Consider the following 16,821-nt stretch of genomic DNA (forward strand, 5'->3'; position numbering starts at 1 on the left):
AGTTTGCAGACAGATTATCCAAACCGAGGATGCACTGGCGTTTGAAGACAGGTCAAATTCAAAATGATCTGACATTGAGAAATGGTCTGAGAGTAAACAGATGAGTTCAATAGACAAATGCAAAGTGCTCACTTAGGAGAACAATCAGTTTCAACATACAGAATGGGAAGAGACTGTCTAGGAAGAGTATGGCAAGAGATGGGTCAAGTGACCACAAGCTTAATATGAGTAACATGTGATTGTTGCAAAAAAGCAAACGTGATTCGGGATGATTAGACAGGGTGTTGTAACAAACGAAGAAGTCATTCTTCGCTCACTCTGCGCTGGTTGCCTCATGAATATTTGTTCCAGTTCTGGCACCGCATTTCAAGAAAGATGTGGAAATTGGAGAGGCTCAGAGAAGAGCACAAGAATGATAAGGTTTGAGAACATGCTGAGAAGGCTGAAAGAACTGGGTTTATTTAGTTTGAAAAGAGAAGACTGAGAGGAATGATAGATTTCAGGTATCAAAAGAGTATCATCAGGAAGAGGAGAACAATTTTCACTTAGCTCAATGATGAACAAGAACATGGCTTAAACTGCAGCAAGGGTTAAGGTGGACATTAGGAGAAAAAGTTCCTAACGTCAGGGTAGTAAACAACTGGAATCACTGCTAGGAGGTTGTGAATCTCCATCTCTGGAATATTAAGAGTAGGTTAGATAAATGTCTATCAGAGATAGTCTAGACAGTATTTGGTCCTGCCATGAGGGCAGGGGACTGGACTCGATGACCTCTCGAGGTCCCTTCCAGTCGTAGAGTCTATGAATCTAGGAGGGTGGTGAAGCATTGGAATGGGTTACCTAGGGAAGTGGTGGAATTTCCTTCCTTAGAGGTTTTTAAGGTCAGGCTTGACAAAGCCCTGGATGGGATGATTTAGTTGGGGATTGGTCCTGCTTTGAGCAAGGAGTTGGACTAGATGACCTCCTGAGGTCCCTTCCAACCCTGATATTCTATGATTCTATGATGTTTTAAATACTACTTTTTCCTAGCACCAGGACCATAGCCCTAAAAGACCAACTCTTTCCTTGATAATGTAAAATTAACAGAGTGCTTTGTTACCTTAAGAATTACATTACTCGCTATTAGCATGGTTCGTTAGGCTAATTAACTGTACTGTATGTAAAAATACAGCCTTGGTTCTCTCTCACACAGAGTATGTCTACCCTGCAATTAGAAACCTATTGCTGGCCTGTGCCAGCTGACCGGGGAGGAGGGAGGGCTGTTTAACTGAGGTGCAGACATTCTAGCTTGGCCTGGAACCCAGGCTCTAGACTCTCAAGATGGGAGGGTTCCAGAGCTCAGGCTGCAGCCCGAGCCTGAACACCTATACCGCAATTAAACAGCCCTTAGCCCAAGCCCTGAGAGCCCGTCAGCTGGTATGGACCAGCCACAGCTGTCTAACTGCAGAGTAGACATACCCATATGCATCATCGGACCTTGGCTTTCCAAGTCTAGCTGATTCATCATCTAAGTGAAAACAAGACAGGTTAACCAATTCTAATTTTTTAATCACCCAGAAATATCTTGGATTACTAAACAAACTCTATTCTGTACAATCCAGGTAACTGATCTGAATGGTCCTTCATTTGGAAAACTTGAGCTCTGCCCACAATACCAATACCTTACAAAGCTAAATATTGTACACGGAACATATTATACATCCACAACAAAGCAGCTGCTGGTTGTTTTGACTATAGAGAAATAAATCACAAGTCATGACAATAGCAAGATAAGCAATAATGGACATCCACACTGAGCATATTTACTTAGCTGAGCCTAGGGCATTTCCAACACTGAAATGGTATGCTACTTAGTGTTCTAGTTTTACATCAATTCCAGTCCTGTAACCAAAAATAAAGTGCACAGCATAATTTGTTCCATACTATCTATGGTCCTGAGTGTGTGGGAAATAGTTTTTTTTCCAGTAAAAGCACCTACATATTCTACTAATCAACCACAGTGCCAAAAATGCATCTGAAGAGGCAAGTTTCCTGATTAGAAGCAGATGAGCAGCTTTTAACACCCGCTCATTCCTTGCGTATTTTTGCATGTGTCACATTTCAAAAGATCTACTGAAATGAAAGGGGCCTGTGAAACACATGTCCAGCATTATTGGAAATATTTTGATAAAAAATTATCTACAACTGAAATATTTAAACTAATCAGATCGTAAGGCAACTGTCATACTCAAGATAAGCATATGACAGAATAACGACTTAAATACAAGTAGCAAAATGACTGTCCAGGCAACGGAGCAGCTGTTGTGTGCTGAGTACTATGCAATAGTAATACATACTACCTGGGAATTGCAACCTCTTTTAGTGAGAAGGGGAATGTTGGCTAGGACGCTGGGCCACGAGATGTACTTGGAAATCCAACAGAAATGAGAACAGAACAGATGCAAATTTAACAAGCCACTCCAAGGCTCTAACATTGCAGCACATCCCTAATACTGCACTGCAATGTCAGCAATATGTAGGCCATGAATCCACGGATCTTCTGACTCAGTGGCACAACTGCTAGTAACTCAACCATATTGGCATCGGTTAGCCATCAGCTAACAAAATGTATCTACTAGTAGGATCAATAACTGCAAGAAAGGAGACAAACAATTTTTGGAAGTAAATTTCAAATACACTCATTCCTGAAAACTCCACTGAGGGCTTTTGCTATCTCTGTAATAAACATGAGTTGGTTTTCTATTGTATATGCACATCCTTTTGTTCGAAACAACCTTATTTTATTAAAAGAGATTTAGCTGTGCTTTACAATCCTGCTGCATTTCTTCCAAGACAAGTTTTTTGTGAGATTAACTTGACACATTTATTCCCTTGATAATATATCCTGTCCTCTCAGATATCATTGCCAATTTCAAGTACATAGCAATAATAGGCTTTAAATTTTTAAAAGCAATGACTTGAAAGGCCCTTCAGTTCCCACACTTTCGTGTTACAACATATTTCACTTTGCAAGTAATGTAGTAACATTTCAGTTCAAGTAAATGTAAACTATTAAAGCTTCCACCAGACCTAGATCCCCTCCTTTATCACAATTCAAGAATTCCAGGATATAACTTACTTCAAAACTGGAACTTTAGCATATATAAAATAGAAGTTATTTGATTAGCCTTTAAAAAAAAAAGAACTAACATGCTATCTCTATATAATTATGAATTCTGTTTCACATTAAAAAAACATGACTGAAGATCAACTGTGCAACTGGGTAATTAAAATTAAGCTGTGGCAACTATTTTGATAGCATTCAGTATAAATCAAACAATTATTCCTGCACTAGATCCTAAAAACTCAGACATACTAAATAGGAGGAGATTATTGCCTCATTCAGTGTGTCAAAAATAAAATTATTTGACTCTCCAACCAGACAGTAGTCTTGGTACTCACTGGAGACAAAAAATTATATGCAATGAGAAATGTAATTAATCTTATTTATATAAATAAACCCTCAAATTCTCTCTTCATTGAGCTCAGTACTAATGTTGACAGGTATATTAAGTACAACTCCAGCATATTTCTTGGAAATGCATTCAAATAAAGTATGTTGTTTTCTAAAAAGCATATAATTCATCCAGTTTGAGATGAAGCAAAACACTCAAAACCCAACCTAGCTTTTGAAAATATTAGTATATTTGATGATACTATTTTATCGAAGAGCAAGATGTTTACTTGGTTCTTAAAAACTGTTCTTTGATATCACTAGCCCATCAAAAATCCAGAAACTACAAACCCAGCTTTTAAATCAGGGTTTGTTTGCAGTTTAGAAAAGTGTAAAATGGTAGATAAAGTAAATGCTCTTTGGAATTTAATTTTCCTATTAGTTTAACAGTAATTATTATATCACCAATATGCTCTATTAAAAAGATAGTTTACCAAGGAAATAAGATTTTAGCTTGTTTCTATGAAACTTTCTTAACACTCCATCTACTTAAATATTTGTTGGGAATCAATAATTATACAACATTATAGCATTTGTTTACTTAGCTGTGAAAACACTGAACAAAACCTAGAAGATCTTTCCTTAATACTCTGCCTATCCTTATTCTGTGTTTGATATATCAAAAACACAACATTTCCATTCAAAGGGCTTTAGTCTGAATCTGTTCTTACCAACATGTAGCCTAAAAAGCATAAGAAATATGGATTTATACTTGCAAGAAAATGACTCACTTTTAAATAGGATTGGGGGATTCTCTTTTAACTATAATGTATAACTATAAAGAGAAGTCCTTGGATAATCCATTGTATTTTATAGTACAAGGAGGATTTAGAAGGGTAGAGAGTTGAAGATGAGCCATATCCTTCCTTGCACTACATACAGTAAGATGACCCTTCCTATACTATGATGACCTCTGCTAATCATAAAAGTCAAGTAAGCATGAAGAACAATTTCACTTGAGAATGGGGAGCAAGGAAAACTGTTTTATATTGAAACTCTGCTTTCCATAAAAAATTCTGCTTTAATCACCTACCACCAATATTCTTCTCCTCACTTGTCAAGTTCCCAGTAGCTTGGGTCTCAGTACTTTTCAATTAGGCCAAAGAATTGAACCAGTACGTCTTTAAGACTTAACTATCACTCGGACTAATTGAAGTATTGGATTATAGCATGCTGATCTCATAGATGCTTGTGATGCAAGCTGCTGCTGCAGATAGATTACTAAATATTTAAGACCTCTAAAGATAAACTAGCAGGATTATAAATCACTGAAAAATAAATAGCTAGCAGAATCTCTGAAAATGTCTCCTGGATTCTGGCATACATACTTCATTCATTTTCTAATGAGAAATGTGAAGGGTTTTTATTATTAATTGCATACAAATTACCATGATTACTGTATCACAGGAGAAGTATTTTCCATTCACTTCTCAGAGGAACGATGCTGAATAAAGGAATTTATGCATGACACAACAACAATGCTGAACAAAGGAATTTCTGGATGCCATATAAGATGTTTGGCACTTAGAGTAATGGAAGAAAATCAAAAGGAATATCATAAATCTTTAATTGTAGGAAATCAAAATAATCTATTTGCTTGCCAAGTTCTCAGTATTGTTTTAGCAGGAACATTACTTTGGAAGTGAAAGCTCTCCTTAATATACAATATCTCCTGTATATACATACATGCACCCACCTCACCCCACACAACTCCCACAGGTTTGCTTCAAAATTAACTACATTTGAAAATTGCTAATCAGTGACAGAACTCTGCAAGCACCCTCAGGATGTGCTTTGAGAACTTAAAAAGGGAAAAATAAACATGGTTTTATTATCTACTTTTAGAAAATAATTATTTGTATTTATCTAGATAGCTGTCTATACTGCCTTATTGTTTAATTTAAGGCATTTAAAAAAAAAAGGGACTTAGCAGCTGAAGGGCCTACTGACTTCAACTGGAGCTACAAGGGCTCAGCATTTCTGAGAATCAGGTCCTGAAAATGGTGATGTGAAGATGTGGAGAAGCCGTCAAAAACTGCCAGGGTATATCTACACAGCCACTAGACACCCACAGAGGGCCGGTGCCAGCGGACTCTGGCTCATGGGACTGTTTCATTGCTGTGTAGACGTCTGGACTCAGGCTGGAGTCATAGCTCTGGAACCTTTCCACCACGGATGGTCCTAGAGCCCAGGCTCCAGCCTGAGTCCAGATGTCTACACAGCCGTGAAACAGTTCCAAGTCCTGTGAGTCCAAGTTAGCTGGGATGGGCCAGTTATGGATGTCTAGCTGCTGTGCAGACATACCCCTGGTGCTAAATGCTCAGCTCGACACGCAATTTTTTCAAAATCAATAATACCACCACAATGTAAGACACCTATAAGCATTCACCTTCTGACAACAGAATCAGAGCATTATTTAATTAGATAATGTAACTCCTGGTTTAAGTTTCATCAAAAAATTGTTAAACCTAAATATCTTCAGGGTAATGTGTGTGAAATGCTACAAATTAGTCTTGAATGCTTTTTTGCACTTCACTTTGCTAACAGAAAAAACACTGCTCGTGGGTTTTTAGACCTCACTATTATCATCAACTAAACAGGAGACTTACAATATTCTTGCTGACGTAAAAGGGTCAGAAGGGAGACGAGGAAGTAAGAATGTTGTTATTAAGGGTATTTCTATTATCTTTCCAGGGAAACGTTGTATAAGCATGGAGCAATCATGGTAAACAAACAAGGAAAAAAGAGCAGACAAGGGAGAATATCTTTGCTATTACAATAATGTCTCTTGCAGAATCAAGTCTCCTAGGAATATCGAGAAATTTAAACAAGCCAGATCTCTATTTACACATTTATTCTTAAATTTTGGCTCTTAAACCAAAGGCCAGAATAAGCACCTGAACACTATAGACTCTCACTGTGCTCTGTTTACCTTCTGGGTACTGACCTCCATCTATCTTCTCTCCTCTCCTCACCAGTTCAGTCTCTCCTCCTTTCCCATCTTGAACAGACAGTTACCTGACTCTCCTCCTCCCTCTGCTGATACTCTCTCATAGGGTGGCTGATTCCCTCACTCCCTGGCAGCAGTGATATTAGCCTCACATTTTTCCACTGCTGCTGCCTCCAAGCTCCCCTGATTTCAAACACACATTCCTTCTCCTCCTCCAAAGTACATGCATCAGGCTCTTCTCTTTCCCCTGTATTACCCTGGTACATCTCTAGCCCAACTTGTTCTGCGAGGGCTTTGATTTCTGGCTCTCTCACTTCCTTTCTCCTCCTAATCTCCTACCCTCAATCCTGGGGGACTTCATCCTCCATACTGATGACTGTGCTTCCTTCTCACTGGTTGAACCTGCCATCAGGGATCAACTCCCTCATTCACCTCACACCTTTGAGTTTGTCTTCACCAACCATATACAAACACACACAAGAACACCTTAGTTACTCATTCACAATCTTTGTTCCCTCTACCCTCCACACTTTGTCTGTTATCAACTGTAATGGTATGGCTACACTTAGACTAGGTTCTTTGTAGGTAGGAACCATAGAAATATATAACAGACAAATGAGAAATGACTATGCATTGAAGCAGTTCAAATGATTATCTGAACCAGACTAATAAAACAGTTGAATATTGCAGACAGCACACACCAATTTCCCTGTATACTTTACCGCATACTCCAAATCTATCCAACAAGTCTGAGTATTTTACTCATTAAAACAGAAGTTTTCATCACAGCCTTAAACATTTGCAAGGGCAGACCAGAAAACTGACATGCGTATTTACTGTGAAGCTTTATATTTGTGTCATCAATTAACAACAAAAGCTTGGAATAAAACTGAAATAAAAGCTAATCAAACAGCTAGCTGTCATAACAGATGGATACTATCTATTTTTTCATATCAAGTGGAAAAGCCAAAACATCAGCATTTTAGTGTCATGTCTGTGACTATGAAGAAGCCAACTTAAGGAAAGACAAGAAATGTCAGAATTACATTAAGAATAGATATCTACGGCTGAAAGATTCACATGTGAATTCTCATTGATTCTTTCACACTATGATGGTTAATCCACACAGAAGCTGTCAGCTGATATGTGGTCTGCAAATAAGGTTTCATTGCAGCATTGCATGAAAAATAAATAAAAATCAGAGCCCTAATGTTACTTTAGTCTCAAACAAGCATTACACTATCTACGCTGTCTGTCTAGACAGATGCACAGACAGCCTCGGAGATAAATGAACAACTGCAATACCTTTTTCCCATACTGTTTACAGTGTTGGCTATATTCCTACTGGCAGTAGATTTTCTTCTTGACAGCTTCTTGGTGTTGCTGCTGTCATCGGTGCTGTCATCCTCTTTCTTTGGTGTGTTACTTCCTTTGCTGTTCAGGTCCTTTAGCACATTATAATTAATTTTACTTGAGATTTTCTTCTGTTCCAACATCTTTTCAATTGCTTCTCCTGCTGTGCTAGCTTGAATTGGCTCCCGCTTTTTTGCTGACTTCTTTGGCTTAATTAAAATATAAAATTAGTGAGTTAGATACAATCAAAATAATTTTTACCAGAACAGAAGGGTGATCTGCAGTGCTGCTGACACTGGTGTTAGATGACCCAGTAGGTTCACCTGGAGTCAGTGCCAAGCTAATGCCCCAGTATAATGTTTCAGGTATTGTACTGCTGCAGACACCAGGACTGGTATCAGCTGTAAAATGGAGATTCTGGCCATCTGAGGACACTGTAGAGCCCATGCAACTTTTTCAAGAGATAAGATGTTAGCTTTTGTATCTTTTGCCAAATGCCACCACATGTCAATATGATTGCTCTGCTAAATTAATCCTATAGTTTCTGCATTGTTACCAAAGAGAAACATAGCCTCTTTCCCAAATATCATCTACAGGGGGACGGGGTTGTTCCAGTGACAGGAGAGGGGCTCCCAATACATTTTATACAATTAATCAAAAAATAAACATACATTTCCCCAAAAATACTTGTTTATAACTAGACCCATACTGGGTTATAACTCTCCCTATAGTTAATTTCTGCAAAGTGAGGCTCAAAATTACAGCAATACTATTTCGGAGAGCACCATAGGACTCTTGCTCCATGATTCAGTGAAGAGGGCCAACTGTATTACAGAGTTGGCAATCAGTGGGTAAATGGATTGGCATTAATGCTAGCCTCTGAGCACTTACACGTTCCACTTAGATGCTAGGCATTGCAGTGATGTCAGCGATGTTCAGCTGGAGATAGTCTTGTGTAGGTCAAAAAGTTGCAAGTCAAAGTTTTTGACTGACACTGTGACGGAGTGGGGCAGATTGACCTGGGAATGTTGTGTGGGAGTGTTACTGGTACTGTCTGCATTGGTGATGGGAATATCAGGGTGTCACTTCACTTGAGGGATGATACCTGAGCGTGTAACCTGAGCACAGGAGGGGGACTGGGCCAGGTGACACCTTCTGCCTGGGAAACTGGACAAAGGCTGAAGGAGGAGCCGGGGTGTGTGGCTGGGTGAGACGGCTGGAGGGGATTTCAGTTTGGAGCTGGCTGGGGAAATGGAGGAAGACCCAGGGCCGGGGTCCAAGCTCCCTGCCCCCCAATATGGACCTGATTGCCTGACTGAGGCGGTCCTGTTGTCTGTACCTGCAAGACCTCTTTTGGACTGTGCTCCTATTGGCTAATAAACCTTCTGTTTTACTGGCTGGCTGAGATTCATGGTGAATCACAGGAAGTGGGGGATGCAGGACCTTGTCTCCCCCACACTTCCTGACACACTGCAACCCAGAACTAGAGGATCAGATGTTACAGACAGAAAGATCTTTGAGTGTATCTGGCAACTGTTCAGGTGAAGAAAGGTCCCATGTCCCCAATCTAAAAGAGTAGGAAATAACTTTGATGTCTTGCCCAACATTTTCATTCTCAAAAGAAGGTTTAACATCTAAATCTGCAAGTGAATTATTTTTGAATGCATAATAACTGTTCTATTTATCTCCACGGGTCAAATGCTACCTTGAAAATCGCAGGCACTATGTTAATCAAGTTCTAGCCTAAAGTTGTCAGCAACAGTAGGGAGTTAGAGAAAAATTCAATGTTGTCAGAACAAAGAGGCAGGTGTTTGGGCTGTTTCTGTGCCAGAGTGTTATGCACAGTTTTGAAAATTACTTGTGCAATGCCATTTGTAGGAATGTAGCCTGAATGAGAAACTTTCAAGCATCAAATAGTCTTTCATTGTCAGGTTTACTTTTTATTGTTTAAATATCTTGAGAAATAGTGTCTTTCATTGATCTGTTAAAAAAAGACTGATGGAAAACACACACCAAAAACTAATGTAGATTTTAGCTGCATGGGAAAAATTATGCACAGACTGCCTCGTCACTTGGTCAATTACACAAAATATTAATGCTGTAAATTGTGACTATGTGGCCAATTAGACTGCTTTAAACTGCTAAACTCAGAGAGGACAAGCCACTTGTTAACATAAATGTCACATGCTTTATGAAAGGTAGAACAATAATATCCCTTCAAGTTGCTGTAATGGAGATTTGTTCACCTCTTCGTACAGAAACCATTACTGGAACAACATACAAAAGTGCTGCAGTTGTAGCAAACTCAGAACAAATACAACATGAATGTCTTTTCAAAAAAATCAAGAACATTTTAAGAATTATTTTTAAACAAAGTAATCACTGAGGATAGCAATCATAAATGCAGCTGACTGTTCCATGCAAAAAAAAAATTGCCACAACCACAATGTACAGAAGTTCCCTACCTAACAGAGTTCAAGAGGACTTTAAAGTATAGTCTTGGGCTAGAGATGTAAACAATGCTCAGGCAGGAAAATGTTACACTCACCATCTGAAAAGCTGTGCGGCAGCACAGTTTAATTAACATTTAGGGGTAAGATAAAAAGCTATTGTTAGGCTAGTAGAGAACTGAATTACTGCTTGGATTGACCCCAACATATTCTAAACCACTGTAAGAGGAGTTTGACCAAGAAATATAATGAGTTTCCAGTAAATTTGCAAATGGACACTGTTAAGCACAATTGGAATATTTAAGTCCCATACCTTGTGTTCCTTATAAATCCCAAGCTCCTTCTCTTTTGCTATTCTCGCTTCTTTCTCTGAAAGATGACAAAAAGGTAGCCAGCATGAAGAACAGGTATCAGATTGCTTTTTGTGACATGTAACCAGAGAGAGCCTTTCAGTTGTTATGCTTCTTACCCTTTTGTTCCTTCAAATAATCCGCATTTTCTTTCATCCACAGTTCTGCTTTTATTTGAGCTTCTGTTTCATCAAGTATATACTAAAAACAAAATAAAGTTCATTTCTCTTCAGCTACTAACCTGAAAATCGTAGGCAAAATACAGTGAAAAACTACAGGTAAGAGTAATTCACATTCAACTTTATTTTTAGAACTAGATAAATGAAGGAAAGTTTGTTCAACGGGGAAGAATGGGATAGTAAAGAAAGAAGCGACAAAGACTAGTTAGCACAATAAGTTAGTATTTTAAACCTTCCACTTTGGGGATCTGAATTCATTCAAATTATATTTTCAGTTCTACTCATTCAGTTTCACTCAAGTCACTGGAGTTGTGTGGGGCAGAGGAACAAACCAAAATGTGGTCCAGAAATTGCAATATTAAAGTGGCATGATGAATTTCATCCTAGCTTTCAGTTATGCAGATTACAATACCAATCCAATATTAGGTTCAGCACAACTAGTCTTTGTGTAACACTGGTTCCTACTTGCAGGTTGGGAATGAGGAACATTGGTAAAGCTGTGAGGAAAAACTGGATCAAACCATTACCAATCATCTTTTTATGACCATTTTTTTAAAAAGTATTTTGTGGATGAATTAAAAGAGTAGAGCCAAGTATTGTAAGTGATACTAGTTTTAAGCACTAATAAAACAGCTTGATTCTCTAGCAATTTATTCCTTTTACCATTTCAGATTTTTTTCAAAATAAAATATACACTCAAGTAGTTTATGAGAAAAATAAGTCAACTCTAATGAAATTGATGCAAGGAGTCGTCTTTCACATTGGAACAAACTTGGAAAAAAACCATTTGTTCTAATACCAATTTACCTGGCCAATATTTTCTCAGTTTCATTTGTGTGTATTAAATTTGGGTCATAATAATGAAAAAGACACTCACTCATAGCTCAACTATTCACCCTGCTTGCATCAGAGTTATGGCTTCACTGCAGAGTCTAGCAGGAGGAGGAGAAGGGTTTGCTCCTTCCTAGCTTCTGCATAAATTATGGATCTATTCTGATGAGTAACTGAAATTGGCATGGAGGGGTTTTGTATTTCTTGTTTCTGTTATTTCCATAGCACATTCACTCCTTTCCATATTCTTCTTAACTGCCTGCTTGGCAGACTCAGCCCGGGTGCTAAAAGTCAAGTGGGGCTCTTTCCTGCTCATCTATCACCAAAAATAAAGATTCTGCAGATCAAATTATATTCTCAGTTACATGTATGAAACCCAATTGTTTTCAGTTATTTCAGGACATGAAGAGGAATTTATAACACCGGGTTTTTTGTAACTGCACTTTTTATTTGTAAGCTTAGCATGGTCTAGTGGAGAGGGCACCAGCTTGGGAGTCAGGAGACCTGGATTCAGACACTGACCTGCTGTGTGACCTTGAGCACGTCACTTCACTTCAGTGCCTTTGTTTCCCTTTCAGCCACCATTTGTCTATCTTGTATGTTTAGGCTGTGAGACAGGAACTCTTTCACTGTTTGCACAGCACCTCGTTCAAGGACATCCTAGCCTGGGCCTAAAACTGGGAGAAATTTTTGGCCCAAACTTTTGCCCCCCCGAAAAAGGTAGATTTGGGTCACCTGAAACATTTCATGAATTCATGTCAATACTAGCAAAACGAAAAAAAAAAATCAGAAATGTCAAAACAGGTCCTTTTTCACATTATCGAAATGAACCATTTTGGTTTTTCAGGCAAGATTCACAAGGCAAGTTAGGTACCATTCACAAAAGTGAGGAGGTGGTCATGCGCCCTATATGCCCAACAGCCCAGAGGTTAGAGCACTCATCTGGGACAGGGAAGACCCATTTTGAATTTCTGCTCTAGAGTAGGGATTTGAACCTAGGCCTTCCTACTCCCACGTGAGTGCCCTCACCACCGTGTTATTAGCAATTGTAGGATGGGGCTGTCAATCTTTCCTGCTGAAGCTGTTTCACTTTGTATGAAATACTTGACTAGTCTGGGCCAGAGAGCATGTAAGAGACTCTATAGCTCAGTAACCAGGGCACTCTCCTGGGAGAGGACAGATCTAGGTACAAGGCCCTGCTCCAATGAATATTTAATTGTTTATACAAAGTGGAACAGTTCCAACAGGAGAGACACCCACCCCCCCCAGCCCAAAATACACTATGTCTTTGCAGCAGACCCAGGTTTGAATCCCCACTCAGGAGCAGAGGCTGGAACCCAGGTCTCTTGACCCTCAAGTACACACCCTACTCACTGGGCTACTGGCATTAAAAGGAGGTGGGGCTACCACCACCCCTCCTCTAGTTCTCCATTTCCTTTGCTTTTATTTTTAAAATGTTTACAATGCCAAAAACCAAAACAAAATGTTTTGTTTGACCTAAAATAAAATATTTCTGAATGTTTTGACTAGTTAAAAATTCAAAAGAGGCTACGATTTAACCCATATCAAAAGTGTCTCCCCTCTGCCCCCAGTTTTCTGGGGCTAACAGCTAACCAAAAATTCAGTTATTTGCCCAGCTCTACTACACTTTACTGTCACACAGGCAAATAAAATAAACTGAGTAAGAGTTATGGAAATCATTGAGACAACACAGGAGCCCAGAATGCCATTTTACAGTATCTTTCCAGGGCAGCACCACATCTTAAACATATCTTCAGCAAGTAACTACGTCATGCATTTAATATTAAATGGAACGTAAGGTCCTTCCTCTCTAAAATAAAATACATTTCCAATAACAATTACTCCAACATGATGAGAAATGGCAGCAGTAACAACATACTATGATTTTATTATGTCTTGCAGCGAACAAGCTAGAGTGTAACAGATTGGCCATGTGCATTAGTTTTGGTACCAGATTCTCATAATCATGGGCTTTAATTCCTGACCATCTATGTGCATTATAACCAAGTTCCATCGAAGTGGGAGGTTGGGGCATGGGAAGATAAACCACATAAGACAATATTTGTCTTCTAAGATCAGACTGTAGATAGAATAAAAATATATCTTACCCTATCTATTTCAGTGTCGTCAATTCCACTAAGATCTAATTCACCATCGCCTGTATTTTCATCTAAATAAAAGCAATAAAAATTTTAGTTAAGATGCATATTCACTGAACGTCCACTCCAATTCAAATTCTGCTTTTAATTGTATCTGAAGTATAGTATTGGTTATATGGGTTTGTTAACAAAATAATCACCTTTCAGAGGATTACACCCCGCCAACTTTATAGAGGAGATGTACCGCACTTTCCTATTGCTTTCCTTGTGTGTGTGTGTGCAAATTGTCACCACAGTTAATGAATTCTGACTATGCGCTCCAATCCAGCCCTTTCTCTACTAATTGCTTCACAGAGAAGAGCTAAAAATATTACAGTAATTTTCAGCAGACTTTTTTTTTTTTTTTAATTTGCAGCAGCAACAGATGTTTGCTATTAAGTTGGTGAAATCACTGGAATAAGATGATTTGATTTTTCTCTTGTCATCACAGGAATTTCTCCATCACAGTCAAATGGGCCATGAATCCTCTGAAAATTATGATTAAGAAAATATTTTCTGTTATCAAAGAAGCAGCGTGGTCTAGTGAATAGGGCATCAAGCTGGGAGCCACACTAGGCTTTTGTTGCTGGCACTAACTCACCCACCATATAACCTTGTGTGTGACATGTAAACTTAGGTGCATTCATTTTCCCATATGTTAAATGGGGATTACAGAATTTACCCACCTCTGGAAAGCACTTTGAGATCTATGAATAGAAAGAACTAACTAACTGCCAATATTATCAGTTCTCCACTATAAAGTACTAGAGTGTGCACAAATTCATTTGTGCTTTTGCTTAGGCTCTTATTTTTATTGACATCTTTTGAAAACATAACCACACTTTTATTATACCCATTAGCCAGAATAGCTAGACAAAACAGATGCCTAAACTAGGAATGACAGAATTTGCAGGGGCAGAAACTGATCTTCCTAGATCATTATAAAACACTCTGCAGAGAGAAAGTGGAATGTTATCATGTGCTCAAGGATTATGCTGGAGAAGGAAGATCATCCCCCCAAGTTTAATCAACTAAGGGCAACTGCTGATTTGACTAGTTTCCAATGTACTGTGTGGAAGATCAGACAGTTTTATCATTCTGAAAGACAGCTTACAGCAGCAAAATATAAAATAAAATGTTGAGGGTCAGTCTGGTGGCATCTTTGTGGTTACTGCTCCCTAATAATTTTCAAGACACTTGAGTTTGACTCCCTAGACTGATCTCGCACTCCCAGACTTCTGGGTATTGAGAAGTGCAGAGAATGAATATCGGTACTAGAAGGAAAGGAATTCTCCTATGGCTGATGGGTTTTGATTAAAGTTCCAGTCAGTTCCCTTTGATGAGATGGTAAGTTATCACAGTACCGGGTCTTGAGAGTTGTGAGGAACAAAATGGTTAAAACAAACAAGGGTAGGAATCATCAGTGTTCCAGAAAAAGACAAAGAATCCCCTGAATTAAAAACAAAAAACGAAACTGGCCACTTGTACTACGTGAAATCAGTGACAGGAGCCCAAAGCAAGTGGACAATTGTAAATTGATGAAGGGTGGAGTTTTCAAATTGGTATATGGAAGCTGCATGCCCAACTCCCATAGACTTTCAAAATAAGTTGGGCCCTTAACACTTTTATGCTTATTGGAAAATATTATCCTAAATAACCAAAATCAGGTGTTCCCTCCCTCATTTAAACTATATATGAAGAGAGTTTTCCCCTCAATTAATAATAGTGATTTGGAAATTGTTACTATCCCAAACAATCTCATAACTTTGTCCTCTAACTTTCTTGTGAGTCAGCCTCATAAATGAAAATATTATGCTGCTGCAGATGTTATGTAAATACAATGGCTGAAAATGCCTCAAGAAAGGTTTTTTACCACTATAACAATGCGGCTTTGAACTTTATGATAAATTCAGCAAATGCTGCAAAGGTCTTAGGTCTCAACGTGTGAAAGTTTTACATCACAACTTTAATAAAAACATTTTAAAATAATATTTTTAATTATTCCATACTAACATGTATGAACCTGCTTTTCGCCAGTTCGCTGCATCATAGTACAAGAGTGAAATTTCAATTGCAGAAACACAGAAACGTAGGGTTAGAAGGTAGCTTAACTACCCTTAGAGTTAGCAAGTTTTTCTTAAATCTCTATCCTAAATCTCCCTTGCTACAGATTAAGCCCACTACTTGTTGTCCTACCTTCAGTGGAAAACAACTGATCAGAGTCATCTTTATAATGCTCCTTAACATATTTGAAGACTTAGCAAGTTCCGTCCTCAGTCTTCTTTTCTCAAGACTATACATGCCCAGTTTTTTTTTTTTTAACCTTTCTTCATATGTCAGGTTTGCTAAACCTTTTATCATTTTTGGTGCTCTCATCTATAGTCTCTCTCCAATGTGTCCACATCTTTCTTAAAGATGACCTAGAACTAAACAGAGTACAAGAAGCAATGGGCTTAAACTGCAGCAAGGAAGGTTTAGGTTGGACATTAGGAAAAAGTTCCTAACTGTCAGGGTGGTTAAACATTGGAATAAACTGCCTAGGGAGGTTGTGGAATCTTCATCTCTGGAGATATTTAAGAGTAGGTTAGATAAATGTCTATCAGGGATGGTCTAGAAAATATGTGGTCCTGCCACGGGGGCAGAGGACTAGACTTGATCTCTCAAGGTCCCTTCCAGTCTTAGAGTCTATGAATCTATGAATACTCCAGCCGAGACCTCACCAGTGATAAGCAGAGTGGAACAATTACCTCCCATGTCTTACATACCACACTCCTGGCAATACACCCCAGAATGATATTTGCCTTTTTTGCAAATGCATCACATTATTGACTTATATTCAAATTGTGGTCCACTATAACCCCCAGATTCTCTTCAGCAGTACTATCACCTAGCCAGTTATTCCCCATTTTGTAGTTGTGCATTTAGACTCAGACTCATAGTCAGAAGGGACCAATATGATCATCTAGTCTGACCTCCTGCACAAGGCAGGCCACAAAACCCTGCCCATACACATTTATAACAACCCCGAACCCATGACTGAGTTATTGAAATCCTCA

At 38.7% G+C, this 16,821-nt stretch overlaps 1 protein-coding gene across 1 annotated transcript in view; it reads right to left on the reverse strand.

Moving 5' to 3' along the window:
• The window catches only part of BRF1 (BRF1 general transcription factor IIIB subunit), a 174,551-nt gene that overhangs the window by 56,003 nt on the left and 101,727 nt on the right, over positions 1–16,821 (reverse strand). The window contains exons 8-11 of the mRNA XM_075065721.1: positions 13,736–13,797; positions 10,716–10,797; positions 10,560–10,615; positions 7,749–8,005 (exon numbers count right to left, since the gene is read on the reverse strand). Coding sequence (XP_074921822.1) covers positions 7,749–8,005; positions 10,560–10,615; positions 10,716–10,797; positions 13,736–13,797 — 457 coding nt within the window. The remainder of the gene's footprint in view (positions 1–7,748; positions 8,006–10,559; positions 10,616–10,715; positions 10,798–13,735; positions 13,798–16,821) is intronic.

The sequence above is a fragment of the Chelonoidis abingdonii genome, chromosome 4, assembly GCF_003597395.2.
Source record: "Chelonoidis abingdonii isolate Lonesome George chromosome 4, CheloAbing_2.0, whole genome shotgun sequence".
In the NCBI taxonomy this organism is placed as follows: Eukaryota; Metazoa; Chordata; order Testudines; family Testudinidae; genus Chelonoidis; species Chelonoidis abingdonii.